General features: G+C 42.6%; 1 protein-coding gene across 1 annotated transcript in view; it reads right to left on the bottom strand.

Annotated features, from left to right (window-relative positions):
• LOC129828547 (serine palmitoyltransferase 3-like) overlaps window positions 1-21805 on the bottom strand; it is a 138487-nt gene extending 116682 nt beyond the window's left edge. Inside the window, exons 1-2 of the mRNA XM_055889570.1 lie at window positions 21573-21805; window positions 9429-9629 (exon numbers count right to left, since the gene is read on the bottom strand). Coding sequence (XP_055745545.1) covers window positions 9429-9629; window positions 21573-21683 — 312 coding nt within the window. The 5' untranslated portion in view covers window positions 21684-21805. The remainder of the gene's footprint in view (window positions 1-9428; window positions 9630-21572) is intronic.
• Between the last annotated feature and the right edge of the window lie 3644 nt (window positions 21806-25449).

Genomic DNA, 25449 nt, shown 5'->3' with positions numbered 1-25449 from the left:
GATGGTCATTCTTATGGTGGGTTGCATCATGCAGGATCCTTCCAAGTTTAACCAGAGGGGGACTGTCCTGACTGGCTTGTTCGGGTCAGGTTACCGTGGACCACACTCCTACAAGAGACATCTCCCACACCCACCAGAGGGGGACTGTCCTGACTGGCTTGTTCGGGTCAGGTTACCATGGACCACACTCCTACAAGAGACATCTCCCACACCCACCAGAGGGGGACTGTCCTGACTGGCTTGTTCGGGTCAGGTTACCGTGGACCACACTCCTACAAGAGACATCTCCCACACCCACCAGAGGGGGACTGTCCTGACTGGCTTGTTCGGGTCAGGTTACCATGGACCACACTCCTACAAGAGACATCTCCCACACCCACCAGAGGGGGACTGTCCTGACTGGCTTGTTCGGGTCAGGTTACCGTGGACCACACTCCTACAAGAGACATCTCCCACACCCACCAGAGGGGGACTGTCCTGACTGGCTTGTTCGGGTCAGGTTACCGTGGACCACACTCCTACAAGAGACATCTCCCACACCCACCAGAGGGGGACTGTCCTGACTGGCTTGTTCGGGTCAGGTTACCGTCGACCACACTCCTACAAGAGACATCTCCCACACCCACCAGAGGGGGAGAGATCGAGAGATATGGAGATGGGGGGGGGGGGTTTATGACACTTCACGCCTGCTGTAAATAATCTTAAGGCAGCAGACAAAATCCCTTTGTCCTCTCACTGTGGAGGAATGGAACGTATGATGGGCCTACGGAGAACCCAGCTCAGAACAGTAACATGCAATAAATGGACTTTGGGACAATATGTTTCGTCAGCCAAAATGGCAGTAACGACGATAGATGGAATATGAAAAGGAATGTTGTTTTTGTTATTTTATTAAAAGTTATATGACGACGTTATAACGAAAACATTGTAAGGAAGGAACACTGATTGACAATAAATTTCACATGCTGTTGTGCAAATGGAATAGACAAAAGGTGGAAATTATAGGCAATTAGCAAGACACCCCCAAAACAGGAGTGATTCTGCAGGTGGTGACCACAGACCACTTCTCAGTTCCTATGCTTCCTGGCTGAAGTTTTGGTCACTTTTGAATGCTGGCGGTGCTCTCACTCTAGTGGTAGCATGAGACGGAGTCTACAACCCACACAAGTGGCTCAGGTAGTGCAGTTCATCCAGGATGGCACATCAATGCGAGCTGTGGCAAAAAGGTTTGCTGTGTCTGTCAGCGTAGTGCCCAGAGCATGGAGGCGCTACCAGGAGACAGGCCAGTACATCAGGAGACGTGGAGGAGGCCGTAGGAGGGCAACAACTCAGTAGCAGGACCGCTACCTCCGCCTTTGTGCAAGGAGGTGCACTGCCAGCGCCCTGCAAAATGACCTCCAGCAGGCCACAAATGTGCATGTGTCTGCTCAAACGGTCAGAAACAGACTCCATGAGGGTGGTATGAGGGCCCGACGTCCACAGGTGGGGGTTGTGCTTACAGCCCAACACCGTGCAGGACGTTTGGCATTTGCCAGAGAACACCAAGATTGGCAAATTCGCCACTGGCGCCCTGTGCTCTTCACAGATGAAAGCAGGTTCACACTGAGCACATGAGCACATGTGACAGACGTGACAGAGTCTGGAGACGCCGTGGAGAACGTTCTGCTGCCTGCAACATTGTAACGGCTGTTGTCCTCCTCTTCCTCGGACGAGGAGAGGAGAGAAGGATCGGTGGACCAATACGCAGCAAGGTATGATGACATAATGATATTTATTGAAACACAAAGACGAATACGAAAACACTTGGAAAATTACAAAATAAGAAAACGACGTAGACGAAAACCTGTACATCAAACGAAAGAACAGCCAAACAGTCCCGTATGGTGCAGACACAGATATGGACGACACAGGAGACAATCACCCACAAACAAACAGTGAGAACACCCTACCTAAATATGACTCTCAATTAGAGGAAAACGCAAAACACCTGCCTCTAATTAAGAGCCATACCAGGCAACCCAAAACCAACATAGAAACAGAAAACATAGACTGCCCACCCAAAACTCACGCCCTGACCAATCACACACATACAAAACAACAGAAAACAGGTCAGGAACGTGACAGAACCCCCCCCTCAAGGTGCGAACGCCGGGCGCACCAGCACAAAGTCCAGGGGAGGGTCTGGGTGGGCATCTGACCACGGTGGTGGCTCAGGCTCCGGACGCTGTCCCCACACCACCATAGTCACTCCCCGCTTCTGTATTCCCCTCCCAATGACCACCCTCCAACTAAAACCACCTAAATGAAGGGCCAGCACCGGGATAAGGGGCAGGTCCGGGCTGAGGGACTCTGGCAGGTCCGGGCTGAGGGACTCTGGCAGGTCCGGGCTGAGGGACTCTGGCAGGTCCGGGCTGAGGGACTCTGGCAGGTCCGGGCTGAGGGACTCTGGCAGGTCCGGGCTGAGGGACTCTGGCAGGTCCGGGCTGAGGGACTCTGGCAGGTCCTGGCTGAGGGACTCTGGCAGGTCCTGGCTGGACGGCTCTGGCAGGTCCTGGCTGGACGGCTCTGGCAGGTCCTGGCTGGACGGCTCTGGCAGGTCCTGGCTGGACGGCTCTGGCAGGTCCTGGCTGGACGGCTCTGGCAGGTCCTGGCTGGACGGCTCTGGCAGGTCCTGGCTGGACGGCTCTGGCTGGTCCTGGCTGGACGGCTCTGGCTGGTCCTGGCTGGACGGCTCTGGCTGGTCCTGGCTGGACGGCTCTGGCTGGTCCTGGCTGGACGGCTCTGGCTGGTCCTGGCTGGACGGCTCTGGCTGGTCCTGGCTGGACGGCTCTGGCAGGTCCTGGCTGGACGGCTCTGGCAGGTCCTGGCTGGACGGCTCTGGCTGGTCCTGGCTGGACGGCTCTGGCTGGTCCTGGCTGGACGGCTCTGGCTGGTCATGGCAGGACGGCTCTGGCTGGTCATGGCAGGACGGCTCTGGCTGGTCATGGCAGGACGGCTCTGGCTGGTCATGGCAGGACGGCTCTGGCTGGTCATTGCAGGACGGCTCTGGCTGGTCATGGCAGGACGGCTCTGGCTGGTCATGGCAGGACGGCTCTGGCTGGTCATGGCAGGACGGCTCTGGCTGGTCATGGCTGGACGGCTCTGGCTGGTCATGGCTGGACGGCTCTGGCTGGTCCTGGCTGGACGGCTCTGGCCAGACGGGCAGCTCTGTAGGGAGGAGACGGAGAGACAGCCTGGTGCGTGGTATAGGCACTGGCTGCGCTGGAGAGGAGGAAACAGCTGGAGAGAGAACCCGGAGAGACAGCCTGGTACGGGGGGCTGCCACCGGAGGACTGGTACATGGAGGTGGCACCGGGTATACCGGACCGTGAAGGAGGACACGTGCTCTTGAGCACAGAGCCTGCCCAACCTTACCAGGTTGAATGGTGCCCGTAGCCCTGCCAGTGCGGCGAGGTGGAATAGCCCGCACTGGGCTATACTGGCGAACCGGGGACACCATTCGTAAGGCTGGTGTCATGTATGCCGGCCCGAGGAGACGCACTGGTGGCCAGATGCGTTGGGCCGGCTTCATGACATCCGGCTCGATGCCCAACTTAGCCCTACCAGTGCGGCGAGGTGGAATAGCCCGCACTGGGCTAAGCACGCGTACTGGGGACACCGTGCGCTTTACCGCATAACACGGTGTCTTACTAGTACGACGCCCTCTCACTCCACGGTAAGCACGGGGAGTTGGCTCAGGTATCCTACCCGGCTTTGCCACACTCCTCGTGTGCCACCCCCAAGAAATTTTTGGGTCTGACTCACGGGCTCCCAGCCACTCTGCCTTGCAAGCGCCTCATAATGCCGCCTCTCCGCCTTCGCTGCTTCCAACTCCGCCTTGGGACGGCGATATTCCCCTGGCTGAACCCAGGGTCCTTTACCGTCCAGGATCTCCTCCCAAGTCCAGGAATCCTGGTTGCTCTGTTGAGCTCTCCCCTGCCGCTTGGTCCTAGTTTGGTGGGTGATTCTGTAACGGCTGTTGTCCTCCTCTTCCTCGGACGAGGAGAGGAGAGAAGGATCGGTGGACCAATACGCAGCAAGGTATGATGACATAATGATATTTATTGAAACACAAAGACGAATACGAAAACACTTGGAAAATTACAAAATAAGAAAACGACGTAGACGAAAACCTGAACATGAACTTACATAACTACACGTAGAACTCACGGACAGGAACAGACTACATCAAACGAAAGAACAGCCAAACAGTCCCGTATGGTACAGACACAGATATGGACGACACAGGAGACAATCACCCACAAACAAACAGTGAGAACACCCTACCTAAATATGACTCTCAATTAGAGGAAAACGCAAAACACCTGCCTCTAATTAAGAGCCATACCAGGCAACCCAAAACCAACATAGAAACAGAAAACATAGACTGCCCACCCAAAACTCACGCCCTGACCAATCACACACATACAAAACAACAGAAAACAGGTCAGGAACGTGACAAACATCCTCCAGCATGACCGGTTTGGCGATGGGTCAGTCATGGTGTGGGGGGGCATTTCTTTGTGGGGCCGCACAGCCCTCCATGTGCTCGCTAGAGGTAGCCTGACTGCCAATAGGTACCGAGATGAGATCCTCAGACCCCTTGTGAGAACATATGCTGACACATGCACATTTGTGGCCTGCTGGAGGTCATTTTGCAGGGCTCTGGCAGTGCACCTCCTTGCACAAAGGCGGAGGTAGCGGTCCTGCTGCTGGGTTGTTGCCCTCCTACGGCCTCTTCCACGTCTCCTGATGTATTGGCCTGTCTCCTGGTAGCGCCTCCATGCTGTGGACACTACGCTGACAGACACAGCAAACCTTTTTGCCACAGCTCGCATTGATGTGCCATCCTGGATGAACTGCACTACCTGAGCCACTTGTGTGGGATGTAGACTCCGTCTCATGCTACCACTAGAGTGAGAGCACCGCCAGCATTCAAAAGTGACCAAAACTTCAGCCAGGAAGCATAGGAACTGAGAAGTGGTCTGTGTCACCACCTGCAGAATCACTCCTTTTTTGGGGGTGTCTTGCTAATTGCCTATAATTTCCACCTTTTGTCTATTCCATTTGCACAACAGCATGTGAAATTTATTGTCAATCAGTGTTGCTTCCTAAGCGGACAGTTTGATTTCACAGAAGTGTGATTGACTTGGAGTTACATTGTGTTGTTTAAGTGTTCCCTTTATTTTTTTGAGCAGTGTACATTCAAATGCTATTTTCTTGCATCTTCACATGTATAGGTACAGGAATAAGAGTCTAGATAGGCACAATGAGACCATAACCCCTAGCAACAACAACACATCTACATGTCACAATGAGACCATAACTCCTAGCAACACCAACACATCTACATGTCACAATGAGACCATAACTCCACCTAGCAACAACAACACATCTACATGTCACAATGAGACCATAACTCCTAGCAACAACAACACATCTACATGTCACAATGAGACCATAACTCCACCTAGCAACAACAACACATCTACATGTCACAATGAGACCATAACTCCTAGCAACAACAAAACATCTACATGTCACAATGAGACCATAACTCCTAGCAACAACAACACATCACAATGAGACCATAACTCCTAGCAACAACAACACATCTACATGTCATAATGAGACCATAACTCCACCTAGCAACAACAAAACATCTACATGTCACAATGAGACCATAACTCCTAGCAACAACAACACATCTACATGTCACAATGAGACCATAACTCCACCTAGCAACAACAACACATCTACATGTCACAATGAAACCATAACTCCTAGCAACAACAACACATCTACATGTCACAATGAGACCATAACTCCACCTAGCAACAACAACACATCTACATGTCACAATGAGACCATAACTCCACCTAGCAACAACAACACATCTACATGTCACAATGAGACCATAACTCCTAGCAACACCAACACATCTACATGTCACAATGAGACCATAACTCCTAGCAACAACAAAACATCAACATATCACAATGAGACCATAACCCCTAGCAACAACAACACATCACAATGAGACCATAACCCCTAGCAACACCAACACATCTACATGTCACAATGAGACCATAACTCCTAGCAACAACAACACATCTACATGTCACAATGAGACCATAACTCCTAGCAACAACAACACATCTACATGTCACAATGAGACCATAACTCCACCTAGCAACACCAACACATCTACATGTCACAATGAAACCATAACCCCTAGCAACAACAACACATCACAATGAGACCATAACTCCTAGCAACAACAACACATCTACATGTCACAATGAGACCATAACTCCTAGCAACAACAACACATCTACATGTCACAATGAGACCATAACCCCTAGCAACAACAGAACATCTACATGTCACAATGAGACCATAACCCCTAGCAACAACAGAACATCTACATGTCACAATGAGACCATAACCCCTAGCAACAACACATCTACATGTCACAATGAGACCATAACTCCTAGCAACAACAACACATCTACATGTCACAATGAGACCATAACTCCTAGCAACACCAACACATCTACATGTCACAATGAGACCATAACTCCTAGCAACAACAACACATCTACATGTCACAATGAGACCATAACTCCTAGCAACACCAACACATCTACATGTCACAATGAGACCATAACTCCTAGCAACAACAACACATCTACATGTCACAATGAGACCATAACTCCACCTAGCAACAACAACACATCTACATGTCACAATGAGACCATAACTCCACCTAGCAACAACAACACATCTACATGTCACAATGAGACCATAACTCCTAGCAACAACAACACATCTACATTTTACATTTAAGTCATTTAGCAGACGCTCTTATCCAGAGCGACTTACAAATTGGTGCATTCACCTTATGACATCCAGTGGAACAGCCACTTTACAATAGTGCATCTAAATCTTTTAAGGGGGGGGGGGGGTTGAAACAGATTGAAACGCTTTGAATTTACAACAACAATAACATTCTGACAGCTGAACCCATATCTAGAACCCATATCTACAAATCGTTTGTAGACTGCAAATTGACCAAAGATATAATATTTGACTAAAACATAATCATTTCAAACCTTGCTCACATTGGAATACGATCATATCCCGCTATTATGCGTGGGGATACTTGGGAACATATTTCTAAAATGAACATCAAATGGAGCTGATTTCCTGGTGTTTTTACACTCTTTTATGTCCAACAATGAACATTTACAGTTACAGCAGTTCACTAATAAGTCAATACACACTACATCTTGAGCAGAAAATGTGTACCTTATCTTGGCACGTATGGGCAGCTATTAATCAATTAATTCATAGACTTGAGTCAGAAGGGTGACCTCTTACTTTGAAAGGACAGGAAGTGTTGACTAGGCAGTCCACATTTAACCCCACCCACATTTGAACATCAAAATATCAAGTAGTTTTGGGGTTTATATGAAAAAAAAACATTTAATTTTTTTTTCCAAAAACGAATAAACAGACTGTTTTCACGGTCCCAATTGCTCCGTTTTCTCTCGGAAAACAAACGATCAAAACGTACACGAACTGTAAGCGTACTTCAGAAATGTTGATTTAATGTTGATTTAATGTTGTCCACAAAGTAGGTTAATTATCTTGATCACGCTAACAACATAGACACCCTTAATGTATATCTTAAATGTAATGACATGAAAACAAATGGCTAATTATTATTAATTATTTTGCTCCATTACAAGAAATGTTAACTGGTACCCTGAAGTCATATATCAGTTTATTCAGAATGTATTCTTGACTTTTTCTACATTGTTACGTTAAAGCTATATTCTAAAATTTATTAAATTTACCCTCAATCTACACACAATACCCCCATTATGACAAAGCAAAAACAGGTTTTAGACATTTTTAACAAATGTATAAAAATAAAAAATCTAAAACAAATATACCTTATTTACATAAGTATTCAGACCCTTTGCTATTGGATTCGAAATTGAGCTCAGGTGCATCCTGTTTCAATAGATCATCCTTGAGATGTTTCTACAACTTGATTGGAATCCACCTGCCGTAAACTAATTTGATTGGATAGTTGATTTGTAAAGGGACACACCTGTCTATATAAGGTCCCACAGATGACAGTGTATGTCAGAGAAAAAACCAAGCCATGAGGTCGAAGGAATTGAATGTACAGCTTCGAGACAGGATTGTGTCGAGGCACAGATTTGGGGAAGGTTACCAAAAAATGTCTGCGTCATTCATGGTCCCCAAGAACAAAATGGCCTCCATAAATTATTAAATCGGAGAAGTTCGGAACCGTCAAGGACTCTTCTAGAGCTTGGCTCTTAGCGAAACTGAGCTATCGGGGGAGAAGGGATTTGGTCAGGGAGGTTACCAAGAACCCGATGGTCACTCTGACAGAGTTCCAGAGTTCCTCTGTGGAGATGGGAGAACCTTTCAGAAGAACAACCATCTCTGCAGCACGCCACCAATCAGGCGTCTATGGTAGAGTGGCCAGACAGAAGCCACTCCTCAGTAAAAGGCACGACAGCCCGCTTGGAGTTTGCCAAAAGGCACCTAAAGGACTCTCAGACCATGAGAAACAAGATTCTCTGGTCTGATGAAACCAAGATTGAACCCATTGGCCTGAATGCCAAGTGTCACGTCTGGAGGAAACCAGGCACCATCAACATGGTGAAGCACGGTGGTGGCAGCATCATTCTGTTGGGATGTTTCTCAGCGGCAGGGACTGGGAGACTAGTCAGGATCAAGGGAAAGATGAACTGAGCAAAGTACAGAGAGATCCTTGATGAAAACCTTCTCCAGACTGCACAGGACCTCAGAATGGGGCGAAGGTTCACCTTCCAACAGGACAACGACCCTAAAACCACAGCCAAGACAAAGCAGGAGTGGCTCTGAATGTCCTTGAGTGGCCCAGCCAGAGCCCGAACTTGAACCCGATCGAACATCTTTGGAGAGACCTAAAATAGCTGTGCAGCAACGCTCCCATCCAACCTGACAGAGCTTGAGAGGACCTGCGGAGAAGAATGGGAGAAACTCCCCAAATACAGGTGTACCAAGCTTGTAGCATCATACCCAAGAAGACTGGAGGCTGTAATCGCTGCCAAAGAGGCTTCAACAAAGTACTTAGTTAAAGGGTCTGAATACTTCCGAAAATGTGATATTTCCTTTTATTTATTTTTTATACATTTCCAAAAACAAAAACTGTTTTTGCTTTGTCATTTTGGGGTATTGTGTGTAGATTGATGAGGGGGGAAAAAACTATTTAATCCATTTTAGAATAAGGCTGTAACGTAACAAAATGTGGAAAAGTCAAGGGGTCTGAATACTTTCCGAATGCACTGTACACACACACTCACCTTCTGCTCCTCTCTCTCCTTGGCGATGTGGCATTTCTCCAGGCCCACTGCTCTGAGGAAGTCTCTGAAATACCCAAATAGTGTGACGATGCCGAACCCCAGGTATGTCATCACGGCTACGTACATGGGAGCCTGCTCAAAGGATTCTGGTCTCTGAAACCTCTGCCGACTGGAGCGGGGACCAGCGCCATTACTGCCGTTCTAGAGGAAGAAGAGCAGTTGAAAAATAGATGGTAAAAATGAATCCAAAATGGATGGTGTTAAGAGATAGATGGGAGGAGTTGAATGGAGCAGAAGGTATGAATCGTGTTAAGAGATAGATGGGAGGAGTTGAATGGAGCAGAAGGTATGAATCGTGTTAAGAGATAGATGGGAGGAGTTGAATGGAGCAGAAGGTATGAATCGTGTTAAGAGATAGATGGGAGGAGTTGAATGGAGCAGAAGGTATGAATCGTGTTAAGAGATAGATGGGAGGAGTTGAATGGAGCAGAAGGTATGAATCGTGTTAAGAGATAGATGGGAGGAGTTGAATGGATCAGAAGGTATGAATCGTGTTAAGAGATAGATGGGAGGAGTTGAATGGAGCAGAAGGTATGAATCGTGTTAAGAGATAGATGGGAGGAGTTGAATGGAGCAGAAGGTATGAATCGTGTTAAGAGATAGATGGGAGGAGTTGAATGGAGCAGAAGGTTGGGACTTGAATAATAACAAGACAACTAATGTCCGTTAAACGTATATAGATTAACAATTTGTGTGAAAGAGTTTGAAAGATATGGCAAAGAGAAATCAAACCAGATGGACATCAGAAATAGATGTGAGGAAGGACAGGAGTAAAAACAAAATATAACTATTGTAAAATAGACTGTGTCCATAAAATGTATATAGTATGTATGAGCTGGAAATAAAGGCCTGTTGTTCACTAGTTAGGGTTATAAAGGAAAATATTTTTTTAAAGATGATAAATGACTTGTGACATACATAATCATTCAAAAGTTTGGGGTCACTTAGAAATGTCCTTGTTTTTTAAAGAAAAGCAACTTTTTTTGTACATTTAAAATAACATCAAATTGATCCGAAATACAGTGTAGACATTTTTAAATGTAAATGACTATTGTAGCTGTAAACGGCCAATTATATATGGAATATCTACAGTTGAAGTCGGAAGTTTACATACACCTTAGCCAAATACGTTTAAACTCAGTTTGTCACAATTCCTGACATTTAATCCTAGGAAAAATTCCCTGTTTTAGGTCAGTTAGGATCACCACTTTATTTTAAGAATGTGAAATGTCAGAATAATAGTAGAGAGAATGATTTATTTCAGCTTTTATTTATTTCATTACATTCCCAGTGGGTCGGAAGTTTACATACACTCAATTAGTATTTGGTAGCATTGCCTTTACATTGTTTAACTTGGGTCAAACGTTTCAGGTAGCCTTCCACAAGCTTCCCACAATAAGTTGGGTGAATTTTGGCCCATTCCTCCTGACAGAGCTGGTGTATCTGAGTCAGGTTTGTAGGCCTGCTTTTTCAGTTCTGCCCACAAATGTTCTATAGGACTGATGTCAGGGCTTTGTGATGGCCACTCCAATACCTTGACTTTGTTGTCCTTAAGCCATTTTGCCACAAATTTGGAAGTATGCTTGGGGTCATTGTCCATTTAGAAGACCCATTTGCGACCAAGCTTTAACTTCCTGATTGATGTCTTGAGATGTTGCTTCAAATTATCTATATAATTTTCCTCCCTCATGATGTCATCTATTTTGTGAAGTGCACCAGTCCCTCCTGCAGCAAAGCACACCCACAACATGATGCTGCCACCCCCGTGCTTCACGGTTGGCATGGTGTTCTCTGGCTTGCAAGCCTCCCCCTTTTTCCTCCAAACATAACGATGGTCATTATGGCCAAACAGTTCTATTTTTGTTTCATCAGACCAGAGGGCATTTCTCCAAAAAGTACGGTCTTTGTCCCCATGTGCAGTTGGGGACAAAGTAGTCTGTCTTTTTTATGGTGGTTTTGGAGCAGTGGCTTCTTCCTTGCTGAGCGGCCTTTCAGGTTATGCCGATATAGGACTCGTTTTACTGTGGATATAGATACGTTTGTACCCGTTTCCTCCAGCATCTTCACAAGATCCTTTGCTGTAGTTCTGGGATTGATTTGCACTTTTCGCACCAAAGTACGTTCATCTCTAGGAGACAGAACGCGTCTCCTTCCTGAGCGGTATGACGGCTGCGTAGTCCCATGGTGTTTATACTTGCTATTTTTTTTTTTTACTATTTTTTTGTAAAGATGAACGTGTTACCTTCAGGCGTTTGGAAATTGCTCCCAAGGATGAACCAGACTTGGAGGTTTACAATATTTTTTTCTGAGGTCTTGGCTGATTTCTTTTGATTTTCACATGATGTCAAACAAAGAGGCACTGAGTTTGAAGGTAGGCATTGAAATACATCCACAGGTACACCACCAATTGACTCAAATGATGTCAATTAGCCTATCAGAAGCTTCTAAAGACATTACATCATTTTCTGGACTTTTCCAAGCTGTTGAAAGGCACAGTGAACTTAGTGTATGTAAACTTCTGACCCACTGGAATTGTGATACAGTGAAATAATCTGGTCTGTAAACAAATGTTGAAAAAATTACTTGTGTCATGCACAAAGTAGATGTCCTAACTGACTTGCCAGAACTATAGTTTGTTAACAAGAAATTTGTGGAGTGGTTGAAAAACTAGTTTTAATGACTCCAACCTAAGTTTATGTAAACTTCCAACTTCAACTGTGTATAATCCATTTTTTTATCAAATGAAAATGTATACAAATTATTTCGAATAGCATTATATTATTTTGCCATTTAAGACGAAACATTTGAATGAAATAGGCCTACTACTTCCATATTCTTAAATACTCAAATAAGTATTTTACATTAATCAGTTTTATGGTTTCCGATGCTCCTGACAGGTCGATATTTCATTGGGGGCAGGAGTAGAGAATGTAGACCATCTGTTTGGATCATAATTCCTTGACAACGGTAACAATGACAGATCAACTGATATGCTGGTTTGTCCTTGTTGGTTTTTCGTTGCAATCATGTAATAGTTGGAGCGTGTAATCATGTAATAGTTGGTGCATGTAATCATGTAATAGTTGGTGCATGTAATCATGTAATAGTTGGAGCATGTAATCATGTAATAGTTGGAGCATGTAATCATGTAATAGTTGGAGCATGTAATCATGTAATAGTTGGAGCATGTAATCATGTAATAGTTGGAGCATGTAATCATGTAATAGTTGGTGCATGTAATCATGTAATCATGTAATAGTTGGAGCATGTAATCATGTAATAGTTGGAGCGTGTAATCATGTAATAGTTGGCGCATGTAATCATGTAATCATGTAATAGTTGGAGCATGTAATCATGTAATAGTTGGTGCATGTAATCATGTAATCATGTAATAGTTGGTGCATGTAATCATGTAATAGTTGGAGCATGTAATCATGTAATCATGTAATAGTTGGAGCATGTAATCATGTAATAGTTGGAGCGTGTAATCATGTAATAGTTGGTGCATGTAATCATGTAATCATGTAATAGTTGGAGCATGTAATCATGTAATCATGTAATAGTTGGAGCATGTAATCATGTAATAGTTGGAGCATGTAATCATGTAATCATGTAATAGTTGGAGCATGTAATCATGTAATAGTTGGAGCATGTAATCATGTAATAGTTGGAGCATGTAATCATGTAATAGTTGGAGCATGTAATCATGTAATAGTTGGTGCATGTAATCATGTAATCATGTAATAGTTGGAGCATGTAATCATGTAATAGTTGGAGCATGTAATCATGTAATAGTTGGTGCATGTAATCATGTAATAGTTGGAGCATGTAATCATGTAATAGTTGGAGCATGTAATCATTTAATAGTTGGAGCGTGTAATCATGTAATCATGTAATAGTTGGAGCGTGTAATCATGTAATAGTTGGAGCATGTAGTCATGTAATAGTTGGTGCATGTAATCATGTAATAGTTGGTGCATGTAATCATGTAATAGTTGGAGCATGTAATCATGTAATAGTTGGAGCATGTAATCATGTAATAGTTGGAGCATGTAATCATGTAATAGTTGGAGCATGTAATCATGTAATAGTTGGAGCATGTAATCATGTAATCATGTAATAGTTGGAGCGTGTAATCATGTAATCATGTAATAGTTGGAGCATGTAATCATGTAATAGTTGGAGCGTGTAATCATGTAATCATGTAATAGTTGGAGCATGTAATCATTTAATAGTTGGAGCGTGTAATCATGTAATCATGTAATAGTTGGAGCGTGTAATCATGTAATCATGTAATAGTTGGAGCATGTAATCATGTAATAGTTGGAGCATGTAATCATGTAATCATGTAATAGTTGGAGCATGTAATCATGTAATCATGTAATAGTTGGAGCATGTAATCATGTAATAGTTGGAGCATGTAATCATGTAATCATGTAATAGTTGGAGCATGTAATCATGTAATAGTTGGTGCATGTAATCATGTAATAGTTGGAGCATGTAATCATGTAATAGTTGGTGCATGTAATCATGTAATAGTTGGAGCGTGTAATCATGTAATCATGTAATAGTTGGAGCATGTAATCATGTAATCATGTAATAGTTGGAGCATGTAATCATGTAATAGTTGGAGCATGTAATCATGTAATAGTTGGTGCATGTAATCATGTAATAGTTGGAGCATGTAATCATGTAATCATGTAATAGTTGGAGCATGTAATCATGTAATCATGTAATAGTTGGAGCATGTAATCATTTAATAGTTGGAGCATGTAATCATGTAATAGTTGGTGCATGTAATCATGTAATAGTTGGTGCATGTAATCATGTAATAGTTGGTGCATGTAATCATGTAATAGTTGGAGCATGTAATCATGTAATAGTTGGAGCATGTAATCATGTAATAGTTGGAGCATGTAATCATGTAATAGTTGGAGCATGTAATCATGTAATAGTTGGTGCATGTAATCATGTAATAGTTGGAGCATGTAATCATGTAATCATGTAATAGTTGGTGCATGTAATCATGTAATAGTTGGAGCATGTAATCATGTAATCATGTAATAGTTGGAGCATGTAATCATGTAATCATGTAATAGTTGGTGCATGTAATCATGTAATAGTTGGAGCATGTAATCATGTAATCATGTAATAGTTGGAGCGTGTAATCATGTAATCATGTAATAGTTGGAGCATGTAATCATGTAATAGTTGGAGCATGTAATCATGTAATAGTTGGAGCATGTAATCATGCAATAGTTGGAGCATGTAATCATGTAATCATGTAATAGTTGGAGCATGTAATCATGTAATCATGTAATAGTTGGAGCATGTAATCATGTAATAGTTGGAGCGTGTAATCATGTAATCATGTAATAGTTGGAGCATGTAATCATGTAATAGTTGGAGCATGTAATCATGTAATAGTTGGTGCATGTAATCATGTAATAGTTGGAGCATGTAATCATGTAATAGTTGGTGCATGTAATCATGTAATAGTTGGTGCATGTAATCATGCAATAGTTGGAGCATGTAATCATGTAATAGTTGGAGCATGTAATCATGTAATAGTTGGAGCATGTAATCATGTAATCATGTAATAGTTGGAGCATGTAATCATGTAATAGTTGGTGCATGTAATCATGTAATCATGTAATAGTTGGAGCGTGTAATCATGTAATAGTTGGAGCATGTAATCATGTAATAGTTGGAGCATGTAATCATGTAATCATGTAATAGTTGGAGCATGTAATCATGTAATAGTTGGAGCATGTAATCATGTAATAGTTGGTGCATGTAATCATGTAATAGTTGGAGCATGTAATCATGTAATCATGTAATCATGTAATAGTTGGAGCGTGTAATCATGTAATCATGTAATAGTTGGAGCGTGTAATCATGTAATCATGTAATAGTTGGAGCATGTAATCATGTAATAGTTGGAGCGTGTAATCATGTAATCATGTAATAGTTGGAGCATGTAATCATGTAATCATGTAATAGTTGGAGCGTGTAATCATGTAATCATGTAATAGTTGGAGCATGTAATCATGTAATCATGTAATAGTTGGAGCATGTAATCATGTAATCATGTAATCATGTAATAGTTGGAGCATGTAATCATGTAATAGTTGGAGCATGTAATCATGTAATCATGTAATCATGTAATAGTTGGAGCATGTAATCATGTAATAGTTGGAGCATGTAATCATGTAATCATGTAATAGTTGGAGCATGTAATCATGTAATAGTTGGAGCATGTAATCATGTAATAGTTGGTGCATGTAATCATGTGATAGTTGGAGCATGTAATCATGTAATCATGTAATAGTTGGTGCATGTAATCATGTAATCATGTAATAGTTGGTGCATGTAATCATGTAATCATGTAATAGTTGGAGCATGTAGTCATGTAATAGTTGGAGCATGTAATCATGTAATAGTTGGAGCATGTAATCATGTAATAGTTGGAGCATGTAATCATGTAATCATGTAATAGTTTGTGCGTGTAATCATGTAATAGTTGGAGCATGTAATCATGTAATCATGTAATAGTTGGAGCATGTAATCATGTAATAGTTGGAGCATGTAATCATGTAATAGTTGGTGCATGTAATCATGTAATAGTTGGAGCATGTAATCATGTAATAGTTGGAGCATGTAATCATGTAATAGTTGGAGCATGTAATCATGTAATAGTTGGAGCATGTAATCATGTAATAGTTGGTGCATGTAATCATGTAATCATGTAATAGTTTGTGCATGTAATCATGTAATAGTTGGAGCATGTAATCATGTAATCATGTAATAGTTTGTGCATGTAATCATGTAATCATGTAATAGTTGGAGCATGTAATCATGTAATAGTTGGTGCATGTAATCATGTAATAGTTGGTGCATGTAATCATGTAATAGTTGGAGCATGTAATCATGTAATAGTTGGAGCATGTAATCATGTAATAGTTGGAGCATGTAATCATGTAATAGTTGGAGCATGTAATCATGTAATAGTTGGAGCATGTAATCATTTAATAGTTGGAGCATGTAATCATGTAATAGTTGGAGCATGTAATCATGTAATAGTTGGAGCATGTAATCATTTAATAGTTGGAGCATGTAATCATGTAATAGTTGGAGCATGTAATCATGTAATAGTTGGAGCATGTAATCATTTAATCATGTAATAGTTGGAGCATGTAATCATGTAATCATGTAATAGTTGGAGCATGTAATCATGTAATAGTTGGAGCATGTAATCATTTAATCATGTAATAGTTGGAGCATGTAATCATGTAATCATGTAATAGTTGGAGCATGTAATCATGTAATAGTTGGAGCATGTAATCATTTAATCATGTAATAGTTGGAGCATGTAATCATGTAATAGTTGGAGCATGTAATCATGTAATCATGTAATAGTTTGTGCATGTAATCATGTAATCATGTAATAGTTGGAGCATGTAATCATGTAATAGTTGGAGCATGTAATCATGTAATCTTGTTACCGTTTTGAGAAACCCAGCGGTAATCTGCAGGAGCGCGTTAACGTCTGTCTGTTCCTTGAAAACGAGCCGTCGTGACTCAAAACTTTTTGTAGTGTGAAGTTATTGGACAGAAGGGGTACCTTCGCTGCATAGCCATACTAACTTGCGTGACAATGATTTCTTGTCATAAATCCGTACGCACTAATGATTGTGAACGAGGCCGATGGATGGAGACACCTGTTAGAACATAGCCCTAGCCTCACGTCAGCATGACCTTGATATACAGTCAGCAGTTGTCAGAATTAATGCTGTCTGGCTTCATGGTATGCAACACAGGAATGCTGTCTGGCTTCATGGTATGCAACACAGAAATGGTGTGTGTTTGGATATGTGCACTGTGCCACTGCGATAGGAAAAGTACTTACAATATCTTAGTGTAAAAACACAATTAAAACACATTTTCAGGTGTAATATTACACTACTATCAACTGTTTCTCTGCATGAGTACACCAACGTGAATATTACATATTTACCACCACTAATATCAACGGTCCCTCTGCATGAGTACACCAATGTGAATATTACATATTTACCACCACTAATATCAACGGTCCCTCTGCATGAGGACACCGACGTGACTGAATCGTGTTGTTAGTTAGAATAGTTAGAATCTCCTCATTCAAACTGGACATGAATGTAATAATTCCATTCTCATTAAAGCTCTCCTGTATGACACCTCGGTAATGACGGGTGAGCTGGCTCCAGGGTGAAGTTTCAGTCAGTACAATCCGGGATCCTTGGGACGTCCCTTGTGCAGTTTTGTTTTGCATGGCCCTGTGCGGGCAGTTTGCTCATTTTAGACCAGGGACGGGCAATGGGGATGGGGGCCACAAATAAAAAGAAACTCAGTGGATAGTGGGTCTGCGTACCCGCCCTGCGAGCAAAACATTTTAGCGGCTCACTTTTGTAACGGCAGCCTTCCTCCTCTTCATCTGAAGAGGAGGTGTAGCAGGGATCGGACCAACACGCAGCGTAGCCAGTGCTCAACATGTTTAATTAAATGAAAACAGTGAACACTTACAACGATACAAAACAACAAAATGTGGCAAACCGATACAGTCCTAGCTGGTGCAGACAAAACACAGAGACAGGAAACAACCACCCACAATCCCCAACACAAAACAAGCCACCTATATATGATTCTCAATCAGGGACAACGATTGACACCTGTCTCTGATTGAGAACCATATTAGGCTGGACACAGAAACAGACAAACTAGACACACAACATAGAATTCCCACCCAGCTCACGTCCTGACCAACACTAAAACAAGCAAAACACATAAGAACTCTGGTCAGGACGTTACAACTTTGTGATAGCGAAGACAAGAAAAAAAAAAGTGACCTGCAATTTCTGTACATTTTGCCATGGGGCGGAGAGAATATTTAGCAATTTAATATAATTAATTTCATTCAATTCCACAAATTTTGCCATGAGGTGGAGGCAAATGTTTGCAGTTTTTAATATGATAACTGATGATCAATGGGCCCCACAATGGTCAGTAATTCAACCACGTTAACAAATTTAGATAGCTGCCTGCTAGACTAACTTACCAGCCTAAAAAGACACGAGCTAACTGAGTGACCGATGGTGCACAACTACATTTCTACATTGTACCTTGTGTATTCTACTATTCTAACTGTTAACAGTAAATCGAGACCCCCGATTGAGTTCCTAAACAGAAAGCCTGCGGGCCTACAGAGGGGGGAGGGGGGTGCCAGTTGCCCATCCCCGTTGAGATGGAAAAGACGGCGGAAGCAGACGCTGATGTGAGCGTGAACAAAACGGCGGGGAAATGAAGGAGACTAGAAATATTGTCCAAAAGAATAGAACACAGAGCAAAGTATATCGATGAGAATGTCCCTTATCTAAACAAGGCGGCCTCTCACAGGCTTCACTCTCTCCACCAGTTTGGATACAGTGCCTTTGGAAAGTATTCAGACTTGGTCCACATTTTGTTACATTACAGCCTTATTCTAACATCGCTGAGGATTTTCATTTAATTAATCAATCTACACACAATACCCCATAATGACGAAGCGAAAACAGATTATTATTTTTTTTTTGTGTGCTAATTTATTAAAAATAAAAAACAGAAATACCTTATTTACATAAGTATTCAGACTCTTTGCTATGAGACTTGAAATTGAGCTCAGGTGCATCCTGTTTCCATTGATCATTCTTGAGATGTTTCTACAACTTGATTGGAGTCCACCTGTGGTAAATTCAATTGATTGGACATTATATAGACAGGTGTGTGCTTTTCCAAATCATGTCCCACAGTTGACAGTGCATGTCAGAGCAAAAATCAAGCCATGAGGTTGAAAGAATTGTCCGTAAAGCTCCGAGACAGGATTGTGTCGCGGCACAGATCTGGGGAAGGGTACCAAAATATTTCTGCAGCATTGAAGGTCCCCAAGAACACGGTGGCCTCAATCATTCTTAAGTGGAAGAGGTTTGGAACCACCAAGACTCTTCCTAGAGCTGGCTGTCTGGCTAAACTGAGCAATCGGGGGAGAAGGGCCTTGGTCAGGGAGGTGACCAAGAACCCGATGGTAATTCTGACAGAGCTCCAGAGTTCCTCTGTGGAGATGGGAGAACCTTCCAGACGGACAACCATCTCTAAAGCACTCCACCAATCAGGCTTTTAAGGTAGAGTGGCCAGACGGAAGCCACTCCTCAGTAAAAGGCACATGACAGCCCGCTTGGAGTTTGCCAAAAGGCACCTAAGGGACTCTCAGACCATGAGAAACAAGATTCTCTGGTCTGTTGAAACCAATATTGAACTCTTTGGCCTGAATGCCAAGCATCATGTCTCGAGGAAACCTGGCACCATCCCTACGGTGAAGCATGGTGGTGGCAGCATCGTGCTGTGGCAATGTTTTTCAGCGGCAGGGACTGGGAGACTAGTCAGGATCGAGGGAAAGATGAACGGAGCAAAGTACAGAGAGATCCTTGATGAAAACCTGCTCCAGAGCACTCAGGACCTCAGACTGGGGCGAAGGTTCACCTTTCAACAGGACAACGACCCTAAGCACACAGCCAAGACAATGCAGGAGTGGCTTCGGAGAAAGTCTCTGAATGTCCTTCAGTTGCCCAGCCAGAGCCCTGACTTGAACCTGATCGAACATCTCTGGAGAGACCTGAAAATAGCTGTGCAGCGACGCTCCCCATCCAACCTGACAGAGCTTGAGAGGATCTGCAGAGAAGAATGGGAGAAACTCCCCAAATACAGGTGTGCCAAGCTTGCAGCGTCATACCCAAGAAGACTCGAGGCTGTAATCGCTGCCAAAGGTGATTCAACAAAGTACTGAGTAAAAAGTCTGAATACTTATGTCAAATTTCAGTTTAAAATGTTTTATATATTAGCAAACATTTCTAAAAACCTGTTTTTACTTTGTCATTATGGGTTTATTGATGAGGGGGGAAAAACAATTTAATACAGTTTAGAATAAGGCTGTAATGTAACAAAATGTGGAAAAGTCAAGGGGTCTGAATACTTTCCAAATGCACTGTACATATCAAATGGATTCTCCAGAATTGGTAAACCAATCAGCTGCTCCTCATTAACAAAACACACAAGATTATTTTGTTCTTCTGAGGATTGTGGGAAGTCGATGTTGAAGAGATGTAAAGATATTCCTGAGTGATTGATGCTCCTCGGACGAATCACGTTGTGAATGAAGAAAAAAAGTGAAGAGTTTATGTAATTTTGTTTTTTTGATATAGAGTCTCTCCCTATTCAAGTGCAGGGTATATTAACTATAGGTGTCAGAGCATTTATCCCAAGACCAATGCAGTGTGATCACTGTAAAGCTTTTGGTCATGTATCAAATGTTTGCAGATGGGATAAGCGGAAATGTCCAAGTGGTGGAAAAGATCATGTCATGTGACATGTTGTAATTGTAGTGGGAACCGTGAAGCCACGTGTTTTCGAATCCCCCACAAGAGTGAAAGAGAACGAGGTGGCCAAAGTCAGGGCTATCCGGAGCATTTCATATGCAGCAGCTGTGAAAAGGGTTTGTGAATGGTGATGGATAGGACTTCACTGCGGAGGTTGCCTTTGACCGGAAGATCCTAACATTTTAAAAGGTTAAGGACTTTATAGCTACGGTGATTAAATGGCACTGCCAAGGTGGAGAGAAGGTCCAGGAAAATGGATATGAGTGTGGATACGGAGGAGCAAGTGACAAGACATGCCAAATAAGTTGTTTTTTTTAATACTTGAGGGCAAATAAATCTGTTTTGACTGTTCAGACAATTAACATGCCCATCAATCAGATATGTAGCTAGCTACAGTAACTAGCTAACGTTAGCTGATTCCAACCTCCACAAGCACAAGATGGTTTTGATACAAACCGATCATGTAACCACTGTCAAAATATTACATGTGTGACATGCAAAAATAAAATCGTCAACCTAGCCTACATTGTTACAATAACCTACCGTTTATGTTGTTTTTTGTTTTTAATCGCTATTTTTTACAGAAAATCACTCATGCACAAAAAATAACATTTAAGCTGCCAATCATCCCACATACCTGTGGCTTATTGTGGTATCCATTTTTCTTACAAATGGCGCGTTTGAAGTTATTCCCGTTCAGTTGTATCTTGAGGTTTTCATTTGGCCCAGGGGCTGTAGTTCGACCCATGCCTAGTCAGGAGAATAGACGGTATTGACTGAGGGAATATTGGATATCGAAGTGTTTGTTTCTAAGCAGGGTGAGGGAGTGTCAGCCAAGGTATGAAACCGGTTTGCTTAGCCTCAGGTCATTATATCAACCGTGACTTCCTCATTAAAGCAGTCCTACTTTAGAGCCCTACCCAGGCCCGATGGCTTCTGACACATTTAAGGCCCGGCACGAAACCCAAAATTATTAATAATTTATTCCTTTTAGTAAATCCATGATCTGCTCCTCTCTGACCTGTCACCTGCTCCCTGCCACAGGTAGCTATGCATGAGTTTCGGGGTGTTGGATCAGACCGACGGTCATTGCGTTTTGGGTTCGCCAGAAGTACATTCATTTTCCAATGGAACGCTGCGTTTTCAATGAAGCGTTGCAGTGTGTTTTGTGTGGTACATATTAGTACAGCCTAGATTAGACCGACGGTGTCATTGCGTCAATGCAGCTTAATACATTCTGCAGTCAAACTTTTTAATTATACAATGCAACATTTTTAGTATTTCTGTAAAGTCTAGGTATACAATTTGATGCATATGTTGGATATAAAGTACCAGTCAACAGTTTGGACATACCTTCTCATTCCAGGGTTTTTCTTTATTTTTACTATTTTTTACATTGTAGAATATTAGTGAAGACATTAAACCTATTAAATAACACACGTGGAATCATGTAGTAGCCAAAAAAGTGTTAAACATATAAAAATATATTTGAGATTTGAGATTCTTCAAAGTAGCCACCCTTTACCTTGATGACAGCTTTGCACACTCTAGGCATTCTCTCAACCAGCTTCATGAGATAGTCACCTGGAATGCATTTCAATTAACAGGTGTGCCTTGTTAAAAGTGAATTTGCTGAATTTCTTTCCATCTTAATGGGTTTGAGCCAATCAGCTGTGTTGTGACAAGGTAGGGGTGGTAAACAGAAGACAGCCCTATTTGGTAAAAGACCATGTCCATATTATGGCAAGAACAGCTCAAATAAGCAAAGAGAAACTACAGTCCATCGTTACTTTAAGACATGAAGGTCAGTCAATGCGGAACATTTCAATAACTTTTAAACTTTCTTTAAGTTCAGTCGCAAAAAGGAGTAGGGTTGACCCGAGCATTCTGACCTCACAACGGCAGTCAAACACCCAAGATAACTGAATAACGTTCGCTAGCATTCTAGCTAATTCCAGACACATAATGAGAGAACAGCTCACTCTGACCACGTTACTCTCCCTAGCAGAACTGGTTAGGCAGTTTACGTGTTACCCAGAGCGTTGGTGACAGCTCACTCTGACCACGTTACTCTCCCTAGCAGAACTGGTTAGGCAGTTTACGTGTTACCCAGAGCGTTGGTGACAGCTCACTCTGACCACGTTACTCTCCCTAGCAGAACTGGTTAGGCAGTTTACGTGTTACCCAGAGCGTTGGTGACAGCTCACTCTGACCACGTTACTCTCCCTAGCAGAACTGGTTAGGCAGTTTACGTGTTACCCAGAGCGTTGGTGACAGCTCACTCTGACCACGTTACTCTCCCTAGCAGAACTGGTTAGGCAGTTTACGTGTTACCCAGAGCGTTGGTGACAGCTCACTCTGACCACGTTACTCTCCCTAGCAGAACTGGTTAGGCAGTTTACGTGTTACCCAGAGCGTTGGTGACAGCTCACTCTGACCACGTTACTCTCCCTAGCAGAACTGGTTAGGCAGTTTACGTGTTACCCAGAGCGTTGGTGACAGCTCACTCTGACCACGTTACTCTCCCTAGCAGAACTGGTTAGGCAGTTTACGTGTTACCCAGAGCGTTGGTGACAGCTCACTCTGACCACGTTACTCTCCCTAGCAGAACTGGTTAGGCAGTTTACGTGTTACCCAGAGCGTTGGTGACAGCTCACTCTGACCACGTTACTCTCCCTAGCAGAACTGGTTAGGCAGTTTACGTGTTACCCAGAGCGTTGGTGACTGTAACTGTGCTGCTGACAACAATTTAATTACGCAATTTTTTCAATGGATGTTGAGCGTTTGTAAATTCATCAGTTATTCTGCACTCTGGCAGAATGAGAGTGCTCTGAAATCAGAATTAACAACGTCCATTGAGAACACAAAGCGACTATACATCATTCTTAATGGTAGGGTTTGAATGAAGACTACTTGTGAAGGATAATATGGATAGGGGGAAAAGTGTATATAACCTTAATGTAACTTTAGATGTAGATCCCAAATGTATTTTGGTTGTACAGATTTACTACAGTTTTTTTTATTTTTTTTATTTTTTACAAATGATTCAGTTATAAGCAAAAATATATTTCGTTTTACTTAGCTAAGAATGACGTGAATAATCAAGTCAATAAACGCTGGGTAGTTAGTTAGATAGCAGAGAGTTAATATACTGGCAAGTTTGATGTATTAGTAGCCAACTAATGTTAGGTAGCTAGCTAACTTTCCGGTCTATACTGCTGTAATGATATGTTATGTGGTTCATAAGGACAGTGTAGCTAACATACCGGTCCATACTGCTGTAATGATATGCTATGTGGTTCATAAGGACAGCGTAGCTAACTAACATACCGGTCCATACTGCTGTAATGATATGCTATGTGGTTCATAAGGACAGTGTAGCTAACATACCGGTACATACTGCTGTAATGATATGCTATGTGGTTCATAAGGACAGTGTAGCTAACATACCGGTCCATACTGCTGTAATGATATGCTATGTGGTTCATAAGGACAGTGTAGTTAACATACCGGTCCATACTGCTGTAATGATATGCTATGTGGTTCATAAGGACAGTGTAGCTAACATACCGGTACATACTGCTGTAATGATATGCTATGTGGTTCATAAGGACAGTGTAGCTAGCTAACATACCGGTCCATACTGCTGTAATGATATGCTATGTGGTTAATAAGGACAGTGTAGCTAACATACCGGTCCATACTGCTGTAATGATATGTTATGTGGTTCATAAGGACAGTGTAGCTAACATACCGGTCCATACTGCTGTAATGATATGCTATGTGGTTCATAAGGACAGTGTAGCTAACATACCGGTCCATACTGCTGTAATGATATGCTATGTGGTTCATAAGGACAGTGTAGCTAGCTAACATACCGGTACATACTGCTGTAATGATATGCTATGTGGTTCATAAGGACAGCGTAGCTAGCTAACATACCGGTCCATACTGCTGTAATGATATGCTATGTGGTTCATAAGGACAGTGTAGCTAACATACCGGTCCATACTGCTGTAATGATATGCTATGTGGTTCATAAGGACAGTGTAGCTAACATACCGGTCCATACTGCTGTAATGATATGCTATGTGGTTCATAAGGACAGGGTAGCTAGCTAACATACCGGTCCATACTGCTGTGATGATATGCTGTGTGGTTCATAAGGACAGTGTAGCTAGCTAACATACCGGTCCATACTGCTGTAATGATATGCTATGTGGTTCATAAGGACAGTGTAGCTAGCTAACATACCGGTCCATACTGCTGTAATGATATGCTATGTGGTTCATAAGGACAGTGTAGCTAACATACCGGTCCATACTGCTGTAATGATATGTTATGTGGTTCATAAGGACAGTGTAGCTAACATACCGGTCCATACTGCTGTAATGATATGCTATGTGGTTCATAAGGACAGTGTAGCTAGCTAACATACCGGTACATACTGCTGTAATGATATGCTATGTGGTTCATAAGGACAGTGTAGCTAGCTAACATACCGGTCCATACTG

The sequence above is a fragment of the Salvelinus fontinalis genome, chromosome 30 (assembly GCF_029448725.1).
Source record: "Salvelinus fontinalis isolate EN_2023a chromosome 30, ASM2944872v1, whole genome shotgun sequence".
Classification (NCBI taxonomy): Eukaryota; Metazoa; Chordata; class Actinopteri; order Salmoniformes; family Salmonidae; genus Salvelinus; species Salvelinus fontinalis.
This window is presented reverse-complemented; position numbering and strand designations above follow the sequence as displayed.